The sequence below is a fragment of the Gobio gobio genome, assembly GCF_949357685.1.
Source record: "Gobio gobio genome assembly, chromosome: 2".
NCBI classification, from domain to species: Eukaryota; Metazoa; Chordata; class Actinopteri; order Cypriniformes; family Gobionidae; genus Gobio; species Gobio gobio.
Window position 1 is genome coordinate 1,324,860 of NC_137098.1, and position 27,500 is coordinate 1,352,359.

Below are 27,500 nucleotides of genomic sequence, written 5' to 3' on the forward strand. Positions count from 1 at the left end.
AGTGTGTGGAGGTTAAGGGAATGGATGTGACAGCTCGTGTTTGTGTGAGGTGTTTAAAGTCCCAAAGTGCTTTGTAATGGCATTACTGATGTGACCTGGAGGTGTGTGTGTGTGTGTGTGTGTGTGTGTGTGTGTGTGTGTGTGTGTGTGTGTGTGTGTGTGTGTGTGTTGCAGGATGGCCTCACACCTTTACACTGCGCAGCGAGAAGTGGCCATGACACCGCAGTGGAGCTCTTGCTGGAGCGAGGAGCACCGATGCTGGCCAGAACCAAGGTAGACAATTAGAATATAATATAATAATAAACATAAAGTCTGCAAAATCTAATGCATTATAGAAGTGTCACTGTTCTAAATCACATCCCAATACCTGAAGTATTCTCTATTACACACTGTAACATAAATGTGTTTCACCGGCCATGAAACAATTCACAATTTTCAGGCACAGAAATGTAATAAAGTAAGCAAATGTAAAATAACACTTCACTGTATAAATTAAACACCCTTATTAACTAAGAGCAGTTATTGATTTACTCCGTCTGTTGTTGTTTGATGAACATCAGCAGGAATATTAGGCTACTGTCACTTTAAGAGTGAACACACGGCTCTAATACACTGATACACACACGTTTACTGTCTCTACTGTTTACATTCACTTAAGAACACTGCAAAAAATGCTTTTCTTACTTAGTATTTTTGTCTTGTTTTCAGTCCAAATATCTAAAAAATCTTACATTAAGAAGAATTTACTAGACAAGCAAAAGTTTTTTACTTGTTTTGGGGGAAAATAACCCCAAATTAAGTGAGTTTTGCTTAAAATAAGCTAAATAATCTGCCAATAGGGTGAGCAAAATAATGTTGTTTTCTGTTTGAATTAAGATTATTTTGCTTACCCCATTGGCAGATTATTTAGCTTATTTTAAGCAAAACTCACTTAATTTGGGGTTATTTTCCCCCAAAACAAGTCAAAAACTTTTGCTTGTCTAGTAAATGCTTCTTACTGTAAGATTTTTTTGATATTTGGACTGAAAACAAGACAAAAATACTAAGTAAGAAAAGCATTTTTTGCAGTGAAGTGACTGTGTTTATGAGGATACTCACTACTTTTTAACATAATTTTGAGTGAATTTGTCCGTTCAAGCGCAAGAAGACGTGAAGGAGAGCTCAGTTTAGTACTAAGGGCCACGGATACCTTGTTTGGTCCGGATTTTCGGACTTTTCTGTTTGGTCTGAATCAAAATAACAGGTGTGAAACCTCCCTTGACCACGGTCAGGACCAAACAGACGAAAAGAGTCCGGATCAAACTGAACAAATGTTCGGTTGGTTTCTAGTGTTCAAGCATTTTCTGTACGGTTCAGACTCTCAGAGCATTTACAGGAAGCTCCTGTTTATGTTTAAATATTATAATGTTATTTTTAAATGTTATCTCGGCTATATTGATTATGAAAAGTGCAAAGATGCGCAATATGTCAGAAGGTCAGAGATGATTTTGAGCACTTCATTAAAGGGGTGGTAAAACACATTCTTTTGAAGGCTTGATTGTGTTTGTGGGCTGCACTGTAACATGTGTTCATGCTTCGTTTTTTAAAAAAATGCCTTATTTTTCATATATTTGACCTTTATTCTACACTGCTCTGTCCCTCCTTGTAAAACGGTCTGATGCTTTCCGGGTTGTATGAAGCCAGTCCCTCAAAAATACGCAGTGGGCTCTGATTGGTTAGCTGGCCCAGTGTGTTCTGATTCGCTAACCGCAGTGCACGTTTGTCAGAAACGCCACGCCCCTTACCTTACCGGAGGCTGTGCTTTGGTCAGTATTAGAAACAACGGCGTCAATAAAACCATATGAGCCCGAATCAGACCCAGAACATTTGAGTGAAGATGATCGAGCAGAACCTGTTCAGTCCTCAAGAGTAAAGACTGCGGATCTATAATGATCGCTACTGAATGGCACTTTAACTTTTGTATTTTTAGAACGATTATAGCCAAATATCTGTCACAAGAACTAACCCAAAACGAACACTAACACTGGCTTTAACTAGTAAGTTAGCCAAATCACACACAGAACCATGTTTAGCATGCCTGTAGATAAACAATACATAAAAGCTCTAATCAAAGATTTTAACGTTAGTGTTTGTAACGTTAGGGGCCCTATTTTAACGATCTGAAACGCAAGTGTCAAAGCGCGAAGCGCAAGTAACTTTGTGGGCGGGTCTCGGCGCTGTTGCTATTTTCCCGGCGGGATAAATGGCTCTTGCGCCCGGCGCAAATCTAAAATGGGTTGGTCTGAAGTAGCTTCATTATTCATAGGTGTGGTTTGGGCGTAACGTGAATAAACCAATCCGAGCGTCATCCAACATTCCCTTTAAAAGCAGGTGCGCAAGTTCCATTATGGATTGCTATTATTATGGCGTATTTACCAGGCGCACGCCAGGAGCGGTTCACAGCCGAGGAGACTGATGTGCTTGTAAGAGCAGTGAAAGACAGAGAAGTGAAGTTGTAATGTTGTACATTATGGTAAAGGTGATTTCACAGTCTTTTTTTTCTTTCAGTCTTTCAGTTTTTTCAGTTTTTCAGTCGATTTTTTTTCCTGGTTCTTGACGGACAAACCAATTTGTCAGATGTCCTTATATACATATATGTCTTGCCACTATTGGGCAAACAGGTTTTATCCTTAATTATTACAATTAGCCTGAATCATTTGTAAGCTAGATTTATGCCTATTTTTTCACATCTTCGTGGCACACCACAATGATTTCCGTCATCTCATGTGTTAATATTTTTTTAGTGTAACAATTTATGATTTGCAAAAATAACTGTTGCATCTGTGTAGATTACATGAGCAAAGTGTATGCGCGTTGTGCACGCTATACATTATGGTCAAGCATGCGCCCTTAAAATAGCATAATGAACAACGCGCAACGCGCCACTGACTTTAGACTAGGTTTTTTCTGGTCAGTGGCGCAATTGTTTAATGGAACAGCAAAATAGCACCAGGGATTGTTTGCGCCGGAACACGCCTCCTTTTTTGCGCTGAACCGCCCAGGGAGCGCAAGTTCATTCACTAGTTTAGCGACGTGCTTCTGTGGAGGGAAAAGCGCGCTTTGCGCGGGTGCAAAATAGGAATGACACATGCGTCGGTGTACAAAGTCAATTGCGCTGGGTGCAAGATAGGGCCCTAGATGTTCGTCGGATATCGTTAAGTATGAATAAGCATTTAACAGACTGGTTTGCAGAACAGCGCTGTCATCTGTTTACTTCCTTGCTACAACCTATTACAGGAAAACACATCGATGAAAAATAAATCAGACTTACAGGTTGTGGCCCGTGAACAGCTTCTGTTTGTAAATCCAGCTTTCAGGACAAGCCGTTGTGCATATCCTGTATTGAACTCGCGAAGTTTGTGGAAGTTTGTGTTGTCCTCCGTGAAATGTGCAGCGCGCGCGTCATGCATCCACGCACCGGCAGTGTTTTTTTCACGCAGCTGACATTGTGCAAATCCGGCATTGAAATCGCGAAGACGGTGGATGTTTTCCTCTGTTAGATGTGCTGCAGGAGCCCTGCGCGCGCCTGATTCCCCGCTGACTCAAACACACGTGCATATAACATGCTGTATGTTAAACGCTCTGTCTCATACACACACGTGCATATAACATGCTGTATGTTAAACGCTCTGCAACGCACCCCCGTCCCAAGGAAGGCTGAACAGAGCAAGTGCCCCAGACCTGCAATCCGGATGAAAATAACAGCGTTTCCTCGGCATCGCGGCAACAACACTCCAGCCTAACTATACCACAACACCACTCCAGCCTACTATACCACAACAGCGCCGCGATACAAAATGGCCTCACCCTCCCTTATTTAATATTCTCGGAGGAGGGGTTTATGTAAATATTGAGCCTGGTGATGTCACCAACCCTGGAGGAATGTGTGTAGTCGCCTACTGGCCGTTTGCTGTAGTTCTTAGAAACTGATTTCTTTAAAAGCAAATATCTCCCTTTGCTTTAAACTTTGAACGTTGTAACTTTGCAGATGTTGTTTATGCTCAAGCAGCAACATTACACGTTAGCTAAAGTTAGAATAGTGAAATCGTGGTTTACCACCCCTTTAAGTTTTGTTTTGTAGAAAGCCTTTCTTTAAAGTGAATTTCGTTTTTTATAAATTGTGTCTTAATTTTAATCAATATTTAATCAGCCAATCGCCTGGATTTAATAAATAAGAAGCAAATCTAGCAGACAATAATCGTGACTTGGAGGCGCCGGCGCGATCTCGACTGCTTTTGAACACGTCTCATAAATAAACCCAAACTCTGCAGGCTCACACACATGAGAAATGTGAGTATAGGAATCTTGAAATGTCCACTTTTAAAGGTCCTGTTCTTCGTGATCCCATTTTTCAAACTTTAGTTAGTGTGTAATGTTGCTGTTAGAGCATAAATAATACCTGTAAAATTATAAAGCTCAAAGTTCAATGCCAAGCGAAATATTTTATTTAACAGAAGTTCCCTTTCAAAGCCTACAGCGAACGGCCGGTTTGTTCTACATCCCTGTACTTCCTGCTTTAATGACGTCAGTAGAACAGTTTGTTGACTAAACTCCGCCCACAAGAATAAGCGGAAAAGGGGGCGTGGTCTTGTTGCTCCCTCGTGGAGAAGAGGAAGTGTTGCGTTCGGTTGCGTTTGTCTCCATGTCGTTCAGACGCTGTTATTTTCATCCCGGAGTCAAATCACCTTTATTTGGCCTTCAGGGGCTGTAGTTTGAGCGCGTTCATCTCCCCGTTATGGTAAGAGGCGTGACCTTTCCGGGCAACCAATCACAACACAGGAACCGCTGGCCCAATCAGAACTCGTTACGTGTTTCTGAAGGAGGGACTTCATAGAACAGGGAAATCTATCAAGCCGTTTTTAGGACAGTGAAAACAGCGGAATACAGATCAGTAAATTGTGTGAAAAATACTGTGTTTTTTTTACACGTGAAACATGAACACATTGCACAATCAAAGCTTCAAAAAAACAGGAAAAACAGGACCTTTAAACGAAACAATGCGAAATGAAAATAAATAGTCCAGCAATGCGCAGTGTTCACTAGTGACGAGTGTTAATATTAGGCCCTGGCTACTTTATATTATTATGTTCCTTAACGCTTACCAGCAACAGTTTACTTTTCTCTCTTCTTAAAGGTGCAGTGTGTAGTATTTATGAGGATAATATAATATCCATAACTGGTGTATAATGAACCGTTATGTACCTGAGAATGAGCCGTTTCTATCTACTCACACTGCGGGTCCCTTACAGTGAGGCCGCCATTTTGTGCCGTCATGTTTCTACAGTAGCCCTACACTGCAAAAAACACTCTTCTTACTTAGTAATTTTGTCTTGTTTCTAGTCTAAATATCTACACATTCTTAAATCTAGATGCGTTTACTAGATAAGTAAAATGACATAAGATATTTTTTCTTGTTTTCTTGAAAATAAAATCAAAATGAAGTGAGTTTTTGCTTAAAAAAGGCAAAATGATCTGCCAATGGGGTGAAAAAAATAATCTTATTTCTGATTGAAATCTTGTTTCTTGTTTCTGTCCCAAACAGATTTTTTCCCCCCAAAAACAAGAAAAAATATCTTATGTAATTTTACTTATCGAGTAAATGCATCTTGATTTAAGAATTTTTAGATATTTAGACTAGAAACAAGACAAAATTACTAAGTAAGAAGAGCTTTTTTTGCAGGGTAAAGAGACAAACTGCTGTACACAACCTCACCGCTAGATGCCGCTAAAACTTACACACTGCACCTTTAAAGGGTTAGTTCAACCAAAAATGTAAATTGTGTCATTAATGACTGAGCCTCATGTGGTTGGACACCCGTCAGACCTCCGTTCATCTTCAGACACAAATGAAGATATTTTAGTGTAAATCTGATGCTCTGAAAGGCCTCCATTGGCTCAACTTTACACTCTCAAGACCCTTAAAAGACACTAAAGACTAAAGTTACAAAGTCCATCTCACTACAGCGGCTCTACAATAACTTTATGAAGACGAGAATAGTTTCTGTGCGCAAATAACGACATATAGTGATGACGATTTCAAAACACGGCCTCATGAAGCTTCGGAGCGTTATGAATCAGTGAGTCGATTAAGCGATTTGGAGCGTTATGAATCAGTGAGTTGATTCAGCGGTTTGAAGCGTTATGAATCAGTGAGTCGAATCAGCGGTTCGGAGCGTTATGAATCAGTGAGTCGATTTAGTGGTTTGGAGCGTTATGAATCAGTGAGTCGATTAAGCGGTTCGGAGCGTTATGAATCAGTGAGTCGAATCAGCGGTTTGGAGCGTTATGAATCAGTGAGTCGAATCAGCGGTTCGGAGCGTTATGAATCAGTGAGTCGATTCAGCGGTTTGGATTGCCAAATTTCAGCAGTTTGGCGGTTTGACGCGCGATCTGAATCATGAATCGACTCACTGATTCATAACGCTTCGAAGCTTCATGAGGCCGTGTTTTGAAATCGTCATCACTATATAAGTCGTTATTTAGGGTTTTTTTGCGCACAGAAACTATTCTCGTCTTCATAAAGTTATTGTAGAGCCGCTGTAGTGAGATGGACTTTGTAACTTTAGTCTTTAGTGTCTTTTAAGGGTCTTGAGAGTGTAAAGTTGAGCCAATGGAGGCCTTTCAGAGCATCAGATTTACACTAAAATATCTTCATTTGTGTCTGAAGATGAACGGAGGTCTGACGGGTGTCCAACCACATGAGGCTCAGTCATTAATGACACAATTTACATTTTTGGGTGAACTAACCCTTTAAAGTCTCAAGGCTCAATGATAAAGTGATTGATCTCTCTCTCTTTCCTTCTCTTTGTAGAACGGTTTATCTCCGCTCCACATGGCAGCGCAGGGTGACCATGTGGAGTGTGTCAAACACCTGCTCCAGCACAAGGCGCCTGTTGATGATGTCACACTCGACTACCTGACGGCCCTCCATGTTGCCGCCCACTGCGGCCACTACAGAGTGACCAAACTCCTGCTGGACAAGAGGGCCAATCCCAACGCTCGAGCACTGGTACATGCATTCTGATGGCTGAGAGGCTTGTGTCCGCTATAGAGCTTTTGTTAATCGCTGTGCTTGTTTCTTTTCAGAACGGTTTCACTCCTCTACACATCGCCTGTAAGAAAAACAGAGTCAAGGTGATGGAGCTCTTGATCAAGTATGGAGCGTTCATTCAGGCCATCACTGAGGTATGAGCATGGAGGCGTTTCTTCTAATTTTAGCGTAAAGGTTTTAGTTATATGTGTAGTTTGGTGTCAACATGTGCCAGTTATGCTTTTTTACAATATGTCTGATGTCATTGTTGCGGCAGTTACACTTTTATTTACGCTACGTCCGACATCATCGTTGTACAAGTTAAGTTTTTTACGATATTTCCGATGTCATCGTTGGGGCAGTTGCGCTTTTTTATATTACGTCCCAAATCATCGTCGTGCCTGTTACGCTTTTTTATGATATGTCCGACGTCATTGTCATGCCAGTTATGTTTTTTTACGATATGTCCGATGTCATCGTTGGGGCAGTTGCGCTTTTTTGTATTATGTCCGAAATCATCGTCGTGCCAGTTAAGTTTTTTACGCTACGTCAGACATCATCCTTGTGCCAGTTACGCTTTTTTACGAAATGCCCGAAGTCATCGTCGTGCCAGTTAAGTTTTTTAACGATATGTCCAATGTCATCGTTGGAGCAGTTGCGCTTTTTTATATTATGTCCGAAATCATTGTCGTGCTAGTTACGTTTTTTACGCTACGTCAGACATCATCATCATCGTGCCAGTTACGTTTTTTTACGATATGTCCGACATCATCGTTGTGCCAGTTACGTTTTTTTACACTATTTCCGGCGTCATCGTCGTGCCAGTTACGTTTTTTACGATATGTCCGACGTCATCGTCGTGCCATTTACGTTTTTTACGATATGTCCGACGTCATCGTTGTGCCAGTTACGCTTTTTAAGCTATGGCCGATGTCATCGTTGCGGCAGTTAGGCTTTTTTAAGCTACGTCCGACATCATCATTGTGCAAGTTACGCTTTTTACGCTATGTCCGATGTCATCGTTGCGGCAGTTAGGCTTTTTTAAGCTACATCCGACATCATCGTTGTGCAAGTTACGCTTTTTACGCTATGTCCGATGTCATCGTTGGGGCAGCTGCGCTTTTTTACGATATGTCCGACATCATCCTTGTGCAAGTTATGCTTTTTTACGATGTGTCCGATGTCATCATGGGGGCAGCTGCGCTTTTTTACACTACGTCCGACATCATCGTTGTGCCAGTTGCGCTTTTTTACACTATGTCCGACATCATCGTTGTGCAAGTTATGCTTTTTTACGATATGTCCGATGTCATAGTTAGGGCAGCTGCGCTTTTTTACACTACGTCCGACATCATCGTTGTGCCAGTTGCGCTTTTTTACATTACGTCCGACATCATCGTTGTGCAAGTTACGCTTTTTTACAATATGTCCGATGTCATCGTTGGGGCTGCTGCGCTTTTTTATGTTACGTCCGAAATCATCGTTGTGCCAGTTACGCTTTTTCACACTTCGTCCGACATCATCGTTGTGCCAGTTACGTTTTTTTACACTATGTCCGAAATCATCGTTGTGCCAGTTAAGTTTTTTTACACTATGTCCGAAATCATCGTTGTGCCAGTTACGTTTTTTTACACTATGTCCGAAATCATCGTTGTGCCAGTTAAGTTTTTTTTATACTATGTCCGATGTCATTGTTGCGGCAGTTAGGCTTTTTTACGCTACATCTGACGTCATCGTTGCACCAGTTATGCTTTTTTATAGGGATGCACCGGTTGACCGGCCAAAAACCGGTCTCTATGTATTTTTTTTGTCGATTTATCCGGAAGTGCGCCCGCGTGCACATACGCCTATATTGCGAACATGTCACTTGTGTGTTACAAACGGAACCTGGATAACTGAGGGAAGAGACGAGATACGCTGAAGGGAATGAAGAGCCGCTTTCCTGCGCGAGCTGAAGTTGCGCGAACTCACCTCTCCGCCCTGCACAAGTGTAGATAGTGAGCGTTTGTTCAGTTCAGCTTCTCACGTGTTGGATCGGATGAGAACGAAACAGACTAACTTGTGACAAAGCTGAAATACTTCTTTTTGTAGCCTAAAGAAGAACATGCATGCATTTTAGAAATGAAATACTATCAGTTCTGTAGCCTATAGGATGATCATTTATATTTGGTAACACTTTAGAATAATGGTCATTAGTTAACATTAGTTAACTACATTAGTTAACATTAATTAATAATGAACTGCACTTATAAAGCGTTTATTAATCTTTGTTAATGTTAATTTCAACATTTACTAATGAGAGATAAAAGCATTATTACAATCTTGTTAACATTAGTTAATGCACTGTGAACTAACATGAAGAAACCATGAACAGCTGTATTTATATTAATTAAAATAAACAAAGATGAACAAATAAAGTAACAAATGTACTGCTCATAGTTAGTTCATGTTAGTTAATACATTAACTAATGACCATTATTCTAAAGTGTTACCTTTTATTTTACCTTAAAATTACATTGACTTAATTTGATTTAAAAAGCACCTGCTGTAGTGTCTTATTTTTTTTTGTTGCACTAAACATTATTTGATTTAACATTTTGGAACAATTAAATACTTGGGTTTTATTGAATTTCACTGGGAAATACTTTTTTTCTTTACACTGAATTTAAAAACAAATGCTGATTTAAGTAATATATTTGTTTGGATTGCAGAATATGCAGTTGTTGCCTTTAATTTCACCTTTCAGCCTTTTAATTTCCAATTAAATTTCCTGTTAATTTCAGATTGCGGACTTGTTTTCATTAGCCAAAAGCCAATTTAGCCTGTTAAATACCAAATAAACATCTTGATCATGTATACTTTCATTACTTTATTGTGTAAAAAAAAAAATGGAAATCGGTATCGGAATCGGCCAGTTTTCTTGAAAAAAATCGGTATCGGAATCGGCCATGTAAAATCATGATCGGTGCATCACTACTTTTTTACACTTCATCCGACATCATCGTTGTGCCAGTTACATTTTTTTACACTACGTCCGACGTCATCGTTGTGCCAGTTACATTTTTTTACACTATGTCCGATGTAATCGTTGTGGCAGTTATGCTTTTTTATGTTTCATCCGACATCATCGTTGTGCCAGTTACATTTTTTTACACTACGTCCGACGTCATCGTTGTGCCAGTTGCGCTTTTTTACACTACGTCCGAAATCATTGTCGTGCCAGTTACGTTTTTTTACACTATGTCCGATGTCATCGTTGCGGCAGTTATGCTTTTTTATGTTTCATCCGACATCATCGTTGTGCCAGTTACGTTTTTTACACTACGTCCGACGTCATCGTTGTGCCAGTTGCGCTTTTTTACACTACGTCCGAAATCATTGTCGTGCCAGTTACGTTTTTTTACACTATGTCCGATGTCATCGTTGCGGCAGTTATGCTTTTTTACGTTTCGTCCGACATCATCGTCGTGCCAGTTATGTTTTTTTACACTACGTCCGACCTCATCGTTGTGCCAGTTGCGCTTTTTTACACTACGTCCGAAATCATTGTCGTGCCAGTTACGTTTTTTTACACTATGTCCGATGCCATCGTTGCGGCAGTTATGCTTTTTTATGTTTCATCCGACATCATCGTTGTGCCAGTTATGTTTTTTTACACTACGTCCGACCTCATCGTTGTGCCGGTTGCGCTTTTTTACACTACGTCTGAAATCATTGTCGTGCCGGTTACGTTTTTTTACACTATGTCCGATGCCATCGTTGCGGCAGTTATGCTTTTTTATGTTTCATCCGACATCATCGTTGTGCCAGTTACGTTTTTTTACACTACGTCCGACGTCATCGTTGTGCCAGTTGCGCTTTTTTACACTACGTCCGAAATCATTGTCGTGCCAGTTAAGTTTTTTTACACTATGTCCGATGTAATCGTTGTGGCAGTTATGCTTTTTTATGTTTCATCCGACATCATCGCTGCGCCAGTTACGTTTTTTTACACTACATCCGACGTCATCGTTGTGCCAGTTGTGCTTTTTTACACTACGTCCGAAATCATTGTCGTGCCAGTTACGTTTTTTTACACTATGTCCGATGTCATCGTTGCGGCAGTTATGCTTTTTTATGTTTCATCCGACATCATCGTTGTGCCAGTTACGTTTTTTTACACTACGTCCGACGTCATCGTTGTGCCAGTTGCGCTTTTTTACCCTACGTCCGAAATCATTGTCGTGCCAGTTAAGTTTTTTTACACTATGTCCGATGTCATCGTTGCGGCAGTTATGCTTTTTTATGTTTCATCCGACATCATCGTTGTGCCAGTTACGTTTTTTTACACTACGTCCGATGTCATCGTTGCGGCAGTTATGCTTTTTTATGTTTCATCCGACATCATCGTTGTGCCAGTGACGTTTTTTTACACTACGTCCGATGACACCGTTGCGGCAGTTATGCTTTTTTATGTTTCATCCGACATCATCGTTGTGCCAGTTAAGTTTTTTTAAAACTACGTCCGACGTCATCGTTGTGCCAGTTGCGCTTTTTTACGTTTCGTCCGACATCATCGTCGTGCCAGTTAAGTTTTTACACTATCTCCGATGTCATCGTTGCGGCAGTTATGCTTTTTTATGTTTCATCCGACATCATCGTTGTGCCAGTTACGTTTTTTTACACTACGTCCGACGTCATCGTTGTGCCAGTTGCGCTTTTTTACACTACGTCCGAAATCATTGTCGTGCCAGTTACGTTTTTTTACACTATGTCCGATGTCATCGTTGCGGCAGTTATGCTTTTTTATGTTTCATCCGACATCATCGTTGTGCCAGTTACGTTTTTTACACTACGTCCGACGTCATCGTTGTGCCAGTTGCGCTTTTTTACACTACGTCCGAAATCATTGTCGTGCCAGTTACGTTTTTTTACACTATGTCCGATGTCATCGTTGCGGCAGTTATGCTTTTTTACGTTTCGTCCGACATCATCGTCGTGCCAGTTATGTTTTTTTACACTACGTCCGACCTCATCGTTGTGCCAGTTGCGCTTTTTTACACTACGTCCGAAATCATTGTCGTGCCAGTTACGTTTTTTTACACTATGTCCGATGCCATCGTTGCGGCAGTTATGCTTTTTTATGTTTCATCCGACATCATCGTTGTGCCAGTTATGTTTTTTTACACTACGTCCGACCTCATCGTTGTGCCGGTTGCGCTTTTTTACACTACGTCTGAAATCATTGTCGTGCCGGTTAAGTTTTTTTACACTATGTCCGATGCCATCGTTGCGGCAGTTATGCTTTTTTATGTTTCATCCGACATCATCGTTGTGCCAGTTACGTTTTTTTACACTACGTCCGACGTCATCGTTGTGCCAGTTGCGCTTTTTTACACTACGTCCGAAATCATTGTCGTGCCAGTTAAGTTTTTTTACACTATGTCCGATGTAATCGTTGTGGCAGTTATGCTTTTTTATGTTTCATCCGACATCATCGCTGCGCCAGTTACGTTTTTTTACACTACATCCGACGTCATCGTTGTGCCAGTTGTGCTTTTTTACACTACGTCCGAAATCATTGTCGTGCCAGTTACGTTTTTTTACACTATGTCCGATGTCATCGTTGCGGCAGTTATGCTTTTTTATGTTTCATCCGACATCATCGTTGTGCCAGTTACGTTTTTTTACACTACGTCCGACGTCATCGTTGTGCCAGTTGCGCTTTTTTACCCTACGTCCGAAATCATTGTCGTGCCAGTTAAGTTTTTTTACACTATGTCCGATGTCATCGTTGCGGCAGTTATGCTTTTTTATGTTTCATCCGACATCATCGTTGTGCCAGTTACGTTTTTTTACACTACGTCCGATGTCATCGTTGCGGCAGTTATGCTTTTTTATGTTTCATCCGACATCATCGTTGTGCCAGTGACGTTTTTTTACACTACGTCCGATGACACCGTTGCGGCAGTTATGCTTTTTTATGTTTCATCCGACATCATCGTTGTGCCAGTTAAGTTTTTTTAAAACTACGTCCGACGTCATCGTTGTGCCAGTTGCGTTTTTTTACGTTTCGTCCGACATCATCGTCGTGCCAGTTAAGTTTTTACACTATCTCCGATGTCATCGTTGCGGCAGTTATGCTTTTTTATGTTTCATCCGACATCATCGTTGTGCCAGTTACGTTTTTTTACACTACGTCCGACGTCATCGTTGTGCCAGTTGCGCTTTTTTACACTACGTCCGAAATCATTGTCGTGCCAGTTACGTTTTTTTACACTATGTCCGATGTCATCGTTGCGGCAGTTATGCTTTTTTATGTTTCATCCGACATCATCGTTGTGCCAGTTACGTTTTTTTACACTACGTCCGACGTCATCGTTGTGCCAGTTGCGCTTTTTTACACTACGTCCGAAATCATTGTCGTGCCAGTTACGTTTTTTTACACTATGTCCGATGTCATCGTTGCAGCAGTTATGCTTTTTTATGTTTCATCCGACATCATCGTTGTGCCAGTTGCGCTTTTTTACACTACGTCCGAAATCATTGTCGTGCCAGTTAAGTTTTTTTACACTATGTCCGATGTCATCGTTGTGCCAATTACGTTTTTTTACGCTACATCTGACGTCCTCGTTGCACCAGTTATGATTTTTTACGTTTCGTCCGAAATCATCGTCGTGCCAGTTATGTTTTACGTACTGTCTGATTGGATACTGAGGCTAACGTCTTCACTCTCTCTCTAGTCTGGTCTCACACCGATCCATGTGGCGGCTTTCATGGGCCACCTCAACATCGTTCTCCTGCTCCTGCAGAATGGAGCTTCGCCTGATGTCAGCAACATAGTGAGTGAACACATCATGTGACCTGAACTGACCAATGTGGAGGTTTCTATATAACTCAGAATCCCACACAATCAGCTTGTCATTGGTTTTCAATAGAGTTTATTGTTTGCATGTTGTTAAACTAACAGCTCAATACTCCAATAAACATCATGGGCCAGATTTACTAAGAGCTTGCTCCAGCGCAAACGACTGTCAGGATTTACTAAAGTAAAATAAATTAGCGCTGTAAAGGCATGGACAGGGTTATTTCTGCGGCTGACCTTATTGCGTATGCAAATGTAGGAGTTTCCCTTTCAGATGCAGTATTTACTGTATGTGAGGAGAGTATTTAAATGAATCATGAGGTGATTTACTAAGTTTTGCGCTTGTCAATTTACTGGTGTTTGCGCCATTACTTAATGCCCCCCCAAAAAACAGACGCTAATTTGCGTTGCTCTTGGTAAATTGCACTGGTCATTATGGAAATTATCCGTCTGTGAAACTGAACTTTCCACTCACATTGCCATTTTTTGGGCTGGATTGTGCGCTCTTAACCTGTTTAGTAAATCTTGCCCTAAATGTGTAGTACACACAAATATTAGGTCAAATAATACATTTTATAAATAATAATGATAAAATAAAAAAAACTAGCCATAAAACAGTGTTATCACAATCCATCTGTATCCTAAATGAAATTAAAGTTAGAAATGCCTTTTCAGTGAAGGATATTTTATTATATTCTACCATTCAAAACAAAGAATTTTAAGAGGCAGGATAATTAAGATGCCTTGTGAAACGAAATTATTTAACCCCTTAACTGTCACCCTCCTTTTTGAGAATAGACGTGAAAATGCACTATCCAAACCTAAATGGTTGTAATTCAAGAATGCTTTGGACCTAAGTTTGGTCTTGTTTTAAAGAAGACACTCAGAAGATTATTTGAAGATTTGAAGTGAAAGCACTTTAAAAAAATTAAAGTATGAAAAAGTTATGGAAGTTTAAATGTACTGTAAATCAAATGTACTATACTAAAAAAAAATATTTTATATAAAATATATATTTTACAAAATAATTTACTATAAAATTACTATAAAATCAAAGTCTAACCAAGTTGTGTTTCAAATTTGAAGTTGATATCACAAAAATGTAAGTTCCCATGAGATTTTGTTTAGGCGCTGTACCAAAAACAGCCACTTGGTGTCATCCAATTTTTTGATGCATTACAAATGAATAAATTTGTTAAAATATCACTTCTATCACATAATAGTCACCAAATATGGAATCTTGAGACATTAGAAAAGCTTTTGATTATAAAGTAGTTCAAAAAAATGTTGTAATATGAAACCTGACCCCGCCCACTAGGGGAGGAGCCCACTAGAACAATCTAAAGTACCGTTTCTATAGTAACACAATGTCCAATTTTCACAAGATGAATTTTGAGTTTGTAAGCTTACGAATGATACCTAATTTATGATGATTGCTAAAATATGTGATATGAAAAAGGCAATAAAAAAAAGAGCGGCATGGTTGCAGGACGGTGACAGTTAAGGGGTTAAAGGGTTAGTTCAGCCAAAAAAGTAAATTGTGTCATTAATGACTGAGCCTCATGTGGTTGGACACCCGTCAGACCTCCGTTCATCTTCAGACACAAATGAAGATATTTTAGTGTAAATCTGATGCTCTGAAAGGCCTCCATTGGCTCAACTTTACACTCTCAAGACCCTTAAAACACACTAAAGACTAAAGTTACAAAGTCCATCTCACTACAGCGGCTCTACAATAACTTTATGAAGACGAGAATAGTTTCTGTGCGCAAAAAAACCCTAAATAACGACTTCTATAGAGATGACGATTTCAAAACAATGCATCATGAAGCTTCGAAGCGTTATGAATCAGTGAGTCGATTCAGCGGTTCAGAGCGTTATGAATCAGTGAGTCGATTCAGCGGTTCAGAGCGTTATGAATCAGTGAGTCGAATCATGATTCGGATCGCGTGTCAAACTGCTGAATCGACTCACTGATTCATAACGCTTCGAAGCTTCATGAGGCCGTGTTTTGAAATCGTCATCACTATATAAGTCGTTATTTAGGGTTTTTTTGCGCACAGAAACTATTCTCGTCTTCATAAAGTTATTGTAGAGCCGCTGTAGTGAGATGGACTTTGTTACTTTAGTCTTTAGTGTCTTTTATCGGTCTTGAGAGTGTAAAGTGCATTGAGCCAATGGAGGCCTTTCAGAGCATCAGATTTACACTAAAATATCTTCATTTGTGTCTGAAGATGAACGGAGGTCTGACGGGTGTCGAAAGACATGAGGGGAAGTAATTAATAACAGAATTTTCATTTTTGGGTGAACTAACCCTTTAAAGCATTAGGGTTGTAGAGCATGTGATGATCTCTGTATCTCTGTATTGTGTCCCAGCGTGGAGAGACCGCTCTGCACATGGCTGCCCGTGCTGGACAGATGGAAGTTGTTCGCTGTCTTCTGAGGAACGGAGCCATGGTGGATGCCAGAGCAAGGGTAAGACGGAGGCTTGCTTCAACAGCGCTTAATATTGAGCGTGTGCAATCCTTCTGCCATATACTCACTAATAAACTGCACGTTAAAGCTACACTGTGTAACTTTTTTAGTTTATTCTTAGCTAAAAATGCTTAGTTCTTTCAAAAATATATGTGCTCATTAATGTATATTTACTTCTTTCAAGTAATAAAGTATTCTCGTAAGTTTATAATATGCCATTGTAAACACATACGGGTGAGGGTTCGAATGCCGGTCGCCATGTTGCTCCTCCATCTTGAAAGTACATTAGCCAAAGAGGGACATTCCCGTAAATTCAAGCTTGGCCTTTGGCGTTTTAACACTCGATGGCACCGTGACGAATGTGGACGAGGTCCAACTGGAAGCCATATTAATCTTGGACTTAAACGGCCACCGTAGGAGTTAAATCGGAATTTAGAGGAAGAGAAACTAATATTCACTGGATGGTCATATACCAGTTCACCACTAGATGGGGGAAAATATCACACAGTGGAGCTTTAAGTTATTTTGCACATAGCACCGCTGCTACACAGGTCCTGTGTTTTGCAGCACGAGTATAAAAAGTCAATTTTGTTTATATCACAATCACAACATGCATCCGCTTCGGTCGCGCACTTGAAAATACAGCTTTATATTCCTATAAATTCTTAGAAATTTCTAAGGTTTTATTATAAATTTTTAAATTATGATGATAAAATATGTGACTGCAATTTTTGTCAGAAAATCTTATGCGTCTCTACACTGGGGAAAAACTATTTGCATACGTTTACTTCAAATTTCTTTTGAGAGAAGTATTCATTTTCCTATTTTTGCCTAAAAAAGTGGGTCGCTGCACACATGTAATGTCCGTTTCATTCATACTCGCAGCCAGAGGGCGCCCTCGCGCAGAAACGCCACACTTGAGACTCAGAGAAGTCATAAAACTTATGACGTTCCAGGAAATGCCTCATATGGATGAAGGCATGTAGCCGAATAAAACGCAGATACAGACACGTTTTAGATGAGGAAACATAATAAACACACAACTGCGACAATATATGGTGTACACTGCAAAAAATGCTTTTCTTACTTAGGATTTTTGTCTTGTTTTCAGTCCAAATATCTAAAAAATCTTACATTAAGAAGCATTTACTAGACAAGCAAAAGTTTTTGTTATGTTTTGGGGGAAAATAACTCAAAATCAAGGGAGTTTTTGCTTAAAATAAGCAAAATAATCTGCCAATGGGCAAGCAAAATAATCTTGTTTTCTGTTTGATTATTTTGCTTACTGGGTTAAATAGCATCCCTGCACTGCTGTTGACGTTGTTTACTTCATTAATGTGTTTACTGTGATAATGGACTGAGGATGGGAGTAGGATTCGGTATTCGGTTACAGATTCGGCCGAATCTTAACCAGTGGATTCGGTATTCGGCCGAAACCCAAAAATCTGGATTCGGTGCATCCCTAATATTTATAATGCAATGCTAATCGATCTGGTCTTGATCACCCTATATGATACTATAAATGGTTATAAAGTCACGTAAGATCACAAAAGGAGGTTTTTTCAAACACCCGACTGGCGTTAAAGAGTGAGTTTGGAGTAAATCGTCATGAAATGTTCTCTTTTGGTAAAACGTAGGATGTTTGGCAGAGATGGAGCAGCGTTTACTCTGATCTCAGTGCTGCACATAGACTTATTTAATTAAAATTTGCCATTTTTGTTTATTTTCGGTTAATCGTGCCGCCCCAGATTAACCTCACATACAACTCTCACCCGACAGGAGGACCAGACTCCGCTTCACATCGCATCTCGTCTGGGAAAGACGGAGATAGTCCAGCTCCTGCTACAACACATGGCTCACCCAGACGCCGCCACCACGAACGGTTACACCCCTCTTCACATCGCGGCGCGCGAGGGACATCTGGACGTTACCACAGTTCTGTTGGAGGCTGGCGCTTCCCACTCTTTAGCTACCAAGGTCAGTGAAGGCCAGATTTACCACCAGTTTAGACACCTTGCAGAATCTGCCAATGCGTTGTCTTCTGGGAAACATGCACATATCTTGTGTAGCTTCTGAACGGCAGTACGTTTAAAAAAAATAAGACGGCTCAAACGTTCTGCTTCTTAATGGAGTGTTTTACCTTTTTGAGCATCAGTGAATGATTGGGCCTTTTGTAATAGTTGTGTATGAGTGTGAACAGATGGATCTCAAAGGGGTCAAATAAGCTGGAAGACCAGTTTTCTGAAGAACAATGAGCAGTTTATCTCTTTCACCGGCAGTGTTTTGAATCATTTTCATGGCGCCCAGAATATTTTGTATGAATATCTGAACATGTATCAATATATCAAAAGAAAGCTTTTGAACAAACAAACAAACAAACAAACAAACAAACATTTCATTCTGATTTCATGCAGTCTTTTTATCAACACTTGAATTTGGGTAAGTTTAAAGGGTTAGTTCACCCAAAACTGTAAATTGTGTGATTAATGACTGAGCCTCATGTGGTTGGACACCCGTCAGACCTCCGTTCATCTTCAGACACAAATGAAGATATTTTAGTGTAAATCTGATGCTCTGAAAGGCCTCCATTGGCTCAACTTTACACTCTCAAGACCCTTAAAAGACACTAAAGACTAAAGTTACAAAGTCCATCTCACTACAGCGGCTCTACAATAACTTTATGAAGACGAGAATAGTTTCTGTGCGCAAAAAAACCCTAAATAACGACTTACATAGTGATGACGATTTCAAAACAAGGCATCATGAAGCTTCGAAGCGTTATGAATCAGTGAGTCGATTCATGATTCGGAACTGCTGAAATTTGGCGATTCAAACTGCTGAATCGATTCACTGATTCATAACACTCTGAACCGCTAATTCGACTCACTGATTCATAACGCTCCAAACCACTGAATCGACTCACTGATTCATAACGCTTCGAAGCTTCATGATGCCGTGTTTTGAAATCGTCATCACTATATAAGTCGTTATTTAGGGTTTTTTTTGCGCACAGAAACTATTCTCGTCTTCATAAAGTTATTGTAGAGCCGCTGTAGTGAGATGGACTTTGTAACTTTAGTCTTTAGTGTCTTTTAAGGGTCTTGAGAGTGTAAAGTTGAGCCAATGGAGGCCTTTCAGAGCATCAGATTTACACTAAAATATCTTCATTTGTGTCTGAAGATGAACGGAGGTCTGACGGGTGTCCAACCACATGAGGCTCAGTCATTAATGACACAATTTACATTTTTGGGTGAACTAACCCTTTAATAAAAAAGCAACACTTTGAACAAAAAGCTGAGAAAAAAAGTCCCCCAAAACCTCCCAGGCGTTTCCTCTTCACGGGATAAACGTTTCCTTCAGTAGCATTAGGCAGTTTTGATTTATATGCTGTGTGATGTTTGATGATTTTGTGATTTTTACATGTGCGTCAGCAATGCTTCTAGTGCTTGTTTAGATTCAGTTCTCTTTCAGAAGATGTGTAATAGCGCCCCCTACTGTATAACAGTGAAAACACGGATTGCTGGAAAAACTTGTCAATGACAGGGAAAGAGTTAAATGCTCACACTGCAAAAAATGCTTTTCTTACTTAGTATTTTTGTAATGTTTTCAGTCCAAATATCTAAAAAATCTTACATCAAGAAGCATTTACTAGAAAAGCAAAAGTTTTTGTCTTATTTGGGGGGAAAATAACTCAAAATTAAGCTTAAACTTAAAATAAGCAAAATAATCTTAATTCAAACAGAAAACAAGATTATTTTGCTTATTTTAAGCAAAAACTTGAATTTTGAGTTATTTCCCCCCAAAACAAGACAAAAACCTTTGCTTGTCTAGTAAATGCTTCTTAATGTAATATTTTATAGATATTTGGACTGAAAACAAGACAAAAATACTAAGTAAGAAAAGCATTTTTTGCAGTGCAGGACAAACAAGAGACTCATGAACAACTCTCACAACAACTTATGACATGCAAATGTCATTTGACACTGGTTCATTTGTGTAAATTTAGTTATTATTAGGCAGTAAATAGCAGTATTTTCTGTGCACTGTGTAATATCTGGCAGATATTATTTTCACCTCAGTGCATATAATAAAACAGTATGCGATTATATTTATTAAAATCATAAATTGATGTTGGGGAGCGCACCTCAGATCGGGACAAATATTTGATTGTTAGAAAAAATCTAATTTAACTTTTCATCGCTTTTCTGCCCATACGTTTGTCAAAACGGCATATTTGTATTGTGTATGATGAAATCTACTATATTATATCATATGTTCTGTTTAAATATCTACAGAAAGGGTTCACGCCTTTACATGTGGCATCAAAATACGGTAGCCTGGATGTGGCCAAACTACTTCTGCAACGCCGGGCCCCGCCGGACTCCGCTGGGAAGGTACACACAAACAAACCCAACTCTCAATCTGTTGTAGATTTTAGATAAAGGCTTGTCGAATTCATCAAATGTTTGGGATGTTGTTTAAAAGAACTACATTGAGGCTATGTTGACTGCAAGAGTGCTGGTAAGCATCGTTCCACTTACAGATAACATTCTGTTAAGAAAAGGAAACTACATTATTTTCTTCCTCTTTTCTTTAATAAGGAGCCAGGTTTTGATTGCTCTCGAGCTTGCACTCTAATATAGTCGATAACCTTCAAACTAAACACGCTCTAATAACCCCTGCTAACGTCAGATGTGTGTCGTTGGGTTTGGTTTAATGCTTTTCCACGCTAACAGTTCCCCCGTAATCATGTCGCACTGACCCTCGTCCCAGCAGAACGGTCTCACTCCTCTACATGTCGCTGCTCACTATGATAACCAGAAGGTGGCGCTCCTGCTTTTGGACAAAGGGGCGTCTCCCCACGCCACAGCCAAGGTGAGAAGATGTGAACTAAACATGGACGATATGAATAGTCTCTCCAGTCACACCAGTCTAACTGTGCTCTGAATCTGTCCTCCGTTCATGTAGAATGGATACACTCCCCTTCATATCGCAGCCAAGAAGAATCAGATGGAAATAGCCACCACACTCTTCCAGTACGGAGCGGAAACCAACATCCAGACCAAACAGGGGGTGATGCCGCTGCATCTGGCCTCCCAGGAGGGACACAGCGAGATGGCGGCTCTTCTTCTGCAGCGGGCGGCTCATGTCAACGTCACCACGAAGGTGAATGGCTAGCAAAATACTACTAAAAACATATTTAAGTAGGGCTGTAATGGTACACGGAACATGGACACGGTTCGGTACATCCCATTTCCAGGACACGCATACTCCATCACTGGACTGTAGTGAGACTCAGACGACACAAATCGGCACAAAGTCTCATTATAACAGCGGAAACAACTTAAAACACTCTGTCATTCATGGCCATAACGATAAGAGTAAGAATCATTGGAGACTGCAAAGGGTTTTTACACTCACAATAAAAACAAAATGTTGTGCTTTTATACAATAAAGAGTAGTGAGACTTATGGTGCGTTCACACCGGACGCAAATGACGCGATTCGCGCGAGTGATTTACATGTTAAGTCGGCCCCACTTTATATTAGGTGGCCTTCAGTACTATGTACTTACATCAGAAAATAAGTACAATGTACTTACTGTGTTCAAATTGTATTGCAAAACACATTTGCTGATATTGAGGTGGGATACGGGTAGTATTAGGGACAGGTGTGGTGGTGTGGGTGAGTTTAAGGGTAGGGTTAGGGACAGGTGTGGTGGTGTGGGTGAGTTTAAGGGAAGGGTTAGGGACAGGTGTGGTGGTGTGGGTAAGTTTAAGGGTAGGGTTAGGGACTTGGTGTGGTGGTGTGGGTAAGTTTAAGGGAAGGGTTAGGGACAGGTTTGGTGGTGTGGGTAAGTTTAAGGGTAGAGTTAGGGACAGGTGTGGTGGTGTGGGTAAGTTTAAGGGTAGAGTTAGGGACAGGTGTGGTGGTGTGGGTAAGTTTAAGGGTAGCATTAGGGACAGGTGTGGTGGTGTGGGTAAGTTTAAGGGTAGGGTTAGGGACAGGTGTGGTGGTGTGGGTCAGTTTAAGGGTAGGGTTAGGGACAGGTGTGGTGGTGTGGGTCAGTTTAAGGGTAGGGTTAGGGACAGGTGTGGTGGTGTGGGTAAGTTTAAGGGTAGAGTTAGGGACAGGTGTGGTGGTGTGGGTGAGTTTAAGGGTAGAGTTAGGGACAGGTGTGGTGGTGTGGGTGAGTTTAAGGGTAGGGTTAGGGACAGGTGTGGTGGTGTGGGTAAGTTTAAGGGTAGAGTTAGGGACAGGTGTGGTGGTGTGGGTAAGTTTAAGGGTAGAGTTAGGGACTTGGTGTGGTGGTGTGGGTAAGTTTAAGGGAAGGGTTAGGGACAGGTTTGGTGGTGTGGGTAAGTTTAAGGGTAGAGTTAGGGACAGGTGTGGTGGTGGTGTGGGTACGTTTAAGGGTAGAGTTAGGGACAGGTGTGGTGGTGTGGGTGAGTTTAAGGGTAGGGTTAGGGACAGGTGTGGTGGTGTGGGTCAGTTTAAGGGTAGAGTTAGGGACAGGTGTGGTGGTGTGGGTGAGTTTAAGGGTAGAGTTAGGGACAGGTGTGGTGGTGTGGGTGAGTTTAAGGGTAGAGTTAGGGACAGGTGTGGTGGTGTGGGTGAGTTTAAGGGTAGGGTTAGGGACAGGTGTGGTGGTGTGGGTGAGTTTAAGGGTAGAGTTAGGGACAGGTGTGGTGGTGGTGTGGGTACGTTTAAGGGTAGAGTTAGGGACAGGTATGGTGGTGTGGGTAAGTTTAAGGGTAGGGTTAGGGACAGGTGTGGTGGTGTGGGTGAGTTTAAGGGTAGAGTTAGGGACAGGTGTGGTGGTGTGGGTGAGTTTAAGGGTAGAGTTAGGGACAGGTGTGGTGGTGTGGGTGAGTTTAAGGGTAGAGTTAGGGACAGGTGTGGTGGTGTGGGTGAGTTTAAGGGTAGAGTTAGGGACAGGTGTGGTGGTGTGGGTGAGTTTAAGGGTAGAGTTAGGGACAGGTGTGGTGGTGTGGGTGAGTTTAAGGGTAGAGTTAGGGACAGGTGTGGTGGTGTGGGTGAGTTTAAGGGTAGGGTTAGGGACAGGTGTGGTGGTGTGGGTGAGTTTAAGGGTAGAGTTAGGGACAGGTGTGGTGGTGGTGTGGGTACGTTTAAGGGTAGAGTTAGGGACAGGTGTGGTGGTGTGGGTAAGTTTAAGGGAAGGGTTAGGGACAGGTTTGGTGGTGTGGGTAAGTTTAAGGGTAGAGTTAGGGACAGGTGTGGTGGTGGTGTGGGTACGTTTAAGGGTAGAGTTAGGGACAGGTGTGGTGGTGTGGGTAAGTTTAAGGGTAGGGTTAGGGACTTGGTGTGATGGTGTGGGTAAGTTTAAGGGAAGGGTTAGGGACAGGTTTGGTGGTGTGGGTAAGTTTAAGGGTAGAGTTAGGGACAGGTGTGGTGGTGGTGTGGGTAAGTTTAAGGGTAGGGTTAGGGACAGGTGTGGTGGTGTGGGTGAGTTTAAGGGTAGGGTTAGGGAAGGGTGTGGGGGTGTGGGTGAGTTTAAGGGTAGTATTAGGGACAGGTGTGGTGGTGTGGGTAAGTTTAAGGGTAGTATTAGGGACAGGTGTGGTGGTGTGGGTGAGTTTAAGGGTAGTATTAGGGACAGGTGTGGTGGTGTGGGTAAGTTTAAGGGTAGAGTTAGGGACAGGTGTGGTGGTGTGGGTAAGTTTAAGGGTAGAGTTAGGGACAGGTGTGGTGGTGTGGGTAAGTTTAAGGGTAGTATTAGGGACAGGTTTGGTGGTATGGGTCAGTTTAAGGGTAGGGTTAGGGACAGGTGTGGGTGTATGGGTAAGTTTAAGGGTTGAGTTAGGGACAGGTGTGGTGGTGTGGGTAAGTTTAAGGGTAGGGTTAGGGACAGGTGTGGTGGTGTGGGTAAGTTTAAGGGTAGGGTTAGGGACTTGGTGTGGTGGTGTGGGTAAGTTTAAGGGTAGGGTTAGGGACTTGGTGTGGTGGTGTGGGTAAGTTTAAGGGTAGTGTTAGGGACAGGTGTGGGTGTATGGGTAAGTTTAAGGGTTTAGTTAGGGACAGGTGTGGTGGTGTGGGTAAGTTTAAGGGTAGGGTTAGGGACAGGTGTGGTGGTGTGGGTAAGTTTAAGGGTAGGGTTAGGGACAGGTGTGGTGGTGTGGGTTAGTTTAAGGGTAGGGTTAGGGACAGGTGTGGGTAAGTTTAATGGTAGGATTAGGGACAGGTGTGGTGGTGTGGGTAAGTTTAAGGGTAGGGTTAGGGACAGGTGTGGTGGTGTGGGTAAGTTTAAGGGTAGGGTTAGGGACAGGTGTGGTGGTGTGGGTAAGTTTAAGGGTAGGGTTAGGGAAGGGTGTGGTGGTATGGGTAAGTTTAAGGGTAGGGTTAGGGACTTGGTGTGGTGGTGTGGGTAAGTTTAAGGGAAGGGTTAGGGACAGGTGTGGTGGTGTGGGTAAGTTTAAGGGTAGGGTTAGGGACAGGTGTGGTGGTGTGGGTAAGTTTAAGGGTAGTATTAGGGACAAGTGTGGTGGTGTGGGTAAGTTTAAGGGGAGGGTTAGGGACAGGTGTGGTGGTGTGGGTAAGTTTAATGGTAGCATTAGGGACAGGTTTGGTGGTGTGGGTAAGTTTAAGGGTAGGGTTAGGGACAGGTGTGGTGGTGTGGGTAAGTTTAAGGGTAGGGTTAGGGACAGGTGTGGTGGTGTGGGTAAGTTTAAGGGTAGTATTAGGGACAGGTGTGGTGGTGTGGGTCAGTTTAAGGGTAGGGTTAGGGACAGGTGTGGTGGTGTGGGTAAGTTTAAGGGTAGGGTTAGCGACAGGTGTGGTGGTGTGGGTAAGTTTAAGGGTAGGGTTAGGGACAGGTGTGGTGGTGTGGGTAAGTTTAAGGGTAGTATTAGGGACAGGTGTGGTGGTGTGGGTCAGTTTAAGGGTAGGGTTAGGGGCAGGTGTGGTGGTGTGGGTAAGTTTAAGGGTAGTATTAGGGACAGGTGTGGTGGGATGGGTAAGTTTAAGGGTAGAGTTAGGGACAGGTGTGGTGGTGTGGGTGAGTTTAATGGTAGCATTAGGGACAGGTGTGGTGGTGTGGGTAAGTTTAAGGGTAGGGTTAGGGACAGGTGTGGTGGTGTGGGTAAGTTTAAGGGTAGTATTAGGGACAGGTGTGGTGGTGTGGGTAAGTTTAAGGGTAGGGTTAGGGACAGGTGTGGTGGTATGGGTAAGTTTAAGGGTAGTATTAGGGACAGGTGTGGTGGTGTGGGTAAGTTTAAGGGTAGGGTTAGGGACAGGTGTGGTGGTGTGGGTAAGTTTAAGGGTAGGGTTAGGGACTTGGTGTGGTGGTGTGGGTAAGTTTAAGGGAAGGGTTAGGGACAGGTGTGGTGGTGTGGGTAAGTTTAAGGGTAGTAGTAGGGACAGGTGTGGTGGTGTGGGTAAGTTTAAGGGTAGTATTAGGGACAGGTGTGGTGGTGTGGGTCAGTTTAAGGGTAGGGTTAGGGACAGGTGTGGTGGTGTGGGTAAGTTTAAGGGTAGTATTAGGGACAGGTGTGGTGGTGTGGGTAAGTTTAAGGGTAGGGTTAGGGACAGGTGTGGTGGTATGGGTAAGTTTAAGGGTAGTATTAGGGACAGGTGTGGTGGTGTGGGTAAGTTTAAGGGTAGGGTTAGGGACAGGTGTGGTGGTGTGGGTAAGTTTAAGGGTAGGGTTAGGGACTTGGTGTGGTGGTGTGGGTAAGTTTAAGGGAAGGGTTAGGGACAGGTGTGGTGGTGTGGGTCAGTTTAAGGGTAGGGTTAGGGACAGGTGTGGTGGTGTGGGTAAGTTTAAGGGTAGGGTTAGGGACAGGTGTGGTGGTGTGGGTAAGTTTAAGGGTAGGGTTAGGGACAGGTGTGGTGGTGTGGGTCAGTTTAAGGGTAGGGTTAGGGACAGGTGTGGTGGTGTGGGTAAGTTTAAGGGTAGGGTTAGGGACAGGTGTGGTGGTGTGGGTAAGTTTAAGGGTAGGGTTAGGGACAGGTGTGGTGGTGTGGGTAAGTTTAAGGGTAGGGTTAGGGACAGGTGTGGTGGTGTGGGTAAGTTTAAGGGTAGTATTAGGGACAGGTGTGGTGGTGTGGGTAAGTTTAAGGGTAGGGTTAGGGACAGGTGTGGTGGTGTGGGTCAGTTTAAGGGTAGGGTTAGGGACAGGTGTGGTGGTGTGGGTAAGTTTAAGGGAAGGGTTAGGGACAGGTGTGGTGGTGTGGGTCAGTTTAAGGGTAGTATTAGGGACAGGTGTGGTGGTGTGGGTAAGTTTAAGGGTAGGGTTAGGGACAGGTGTGGTGGTGTGGGTAAGTTTAAGGGTAGGGTTAGGGACAGGTGTGGTGGTGTGGGTCAGTTTAAGGGTAGGGTTAGGGACAGGTGTGGTGGTGTGGGTCAGTTTAAGGGTAGGGTTAGGGACAGGTGTGGTGGTGTGGGTAAGTTTAAGGGTAGGGTTAGGGACAGGTGTGGTGGTGTGGGTCAGTTTAAGGGTAGGGTTAGGGACAGGTGTGGTGGTGTGGGTAAGTTTAAGGGTAGGGTTAGGGACAGGTGTGGTGGTGTGGGTCAGTTTAAGGGTAGGGTTAGGGACAGGTGTGGTGGTGTGGGTAAGTTTAAGGGTAGGGTTAGGGACAGGTGTGGTGGTGTGGGTAAGTTTAAGGGTAGGGTTAGGGACAGGTGTGGTGGTGTGGGTAAGTTTAAGGGTAGGGTTAGGGACAGGTGTGGTGGTGTGGGTCAGTTTAAGGGTAGGGTTAGGGACAGGTGTGGTGGTGTGGGTCAGTTTAAGGGTAGGGTTAGGGACAGGTGTGGTGGTGTGGGTAAGTTTAAGGGTAGGGTTAGGGACAGGTGTGGTGGTGTGGGTCAGTTTAAGGGTAGGGTTAGGGACAGGTGTGGTGGTGTGGGTCAGTTTAAGGGTAGAGTTAGGGACAGGTGTGGTGGTGTGGGTAAGTTTAAGGGTAGGGTTAGGGACAGGTGTGGTGGTGTGGGTTAGTTTAAGGGTAGGGTTAGGGACAGGTGTGGTGGTATGGGTAAGTTTCGCGCGAATGAGGCGGCGCGTTAACCAATCAGGAGCTTGCTCTAGTAGTGACAACAATGAGGAGAAAATCTGTATATTAATATCTGGTTCAGACAATATGATTATCACTGTGA

General features: G+C 42.3%; 1 protein-coding gene across 17 annotated transcripts in view; it reads left to right on the top strand.

Annotated features, from left to right (window-relative positions):
* ank2b (ankyrin 2b, neuronal) overlaps window positions 1-27,500 on the top strand; it is a 142,306-nt gene that overhangs the window by 44,647 nt on the left and 70,159 nt on the right. For 11 of the 17 annotated variants that reach the window (XM_079805669.1, XM_079805657.1, XM_079805671.1 and 8 more), the window contains exons 9-18: window positions 175-273; window positions 6,851-7,048; window positions 7,126-7,224; window positions 13,792-13,890; window positions 16,290-16,388; window positions 18,168-18,365; window positions 20,684-20,782; window positions 20,874-20,909; window positions 21,165-21,263; window positions 21,357-21,554. In XM_079805669.1, the coding sequence (XP_079661795.1) occupies window positions 175-273; window positions 6,851-7,048; window positions 7,126-7,224; window positions 13,792-13,890; window positions 16,290-16,388; window positions 18,168-18,365; window positions 20,684-20,782; window positions 20,874-20,909; window positions 21,165-21,263; window positions 21,357-21,554 (1,224 nt within the window). Of the gene's footprint in view, window positions 1-174; window positions 274-6,850; window positions 7,049-7,125; window positions 7,225-13,791; window positions 13,891-16,289; window positions 16,389-18,167; window positions 18,366-20,683; window positions 20,783-20,873; window positions 20,910-21,161; window positions 21,264-21,356; window positions 21,555-27,500 lie in introns of all 17 variants that reach the window. The other 6 variants (XM_079805663.1, XM_079805666.1, XM_079805672.1 and 3 more) reach the window with 3 other exon arrangements.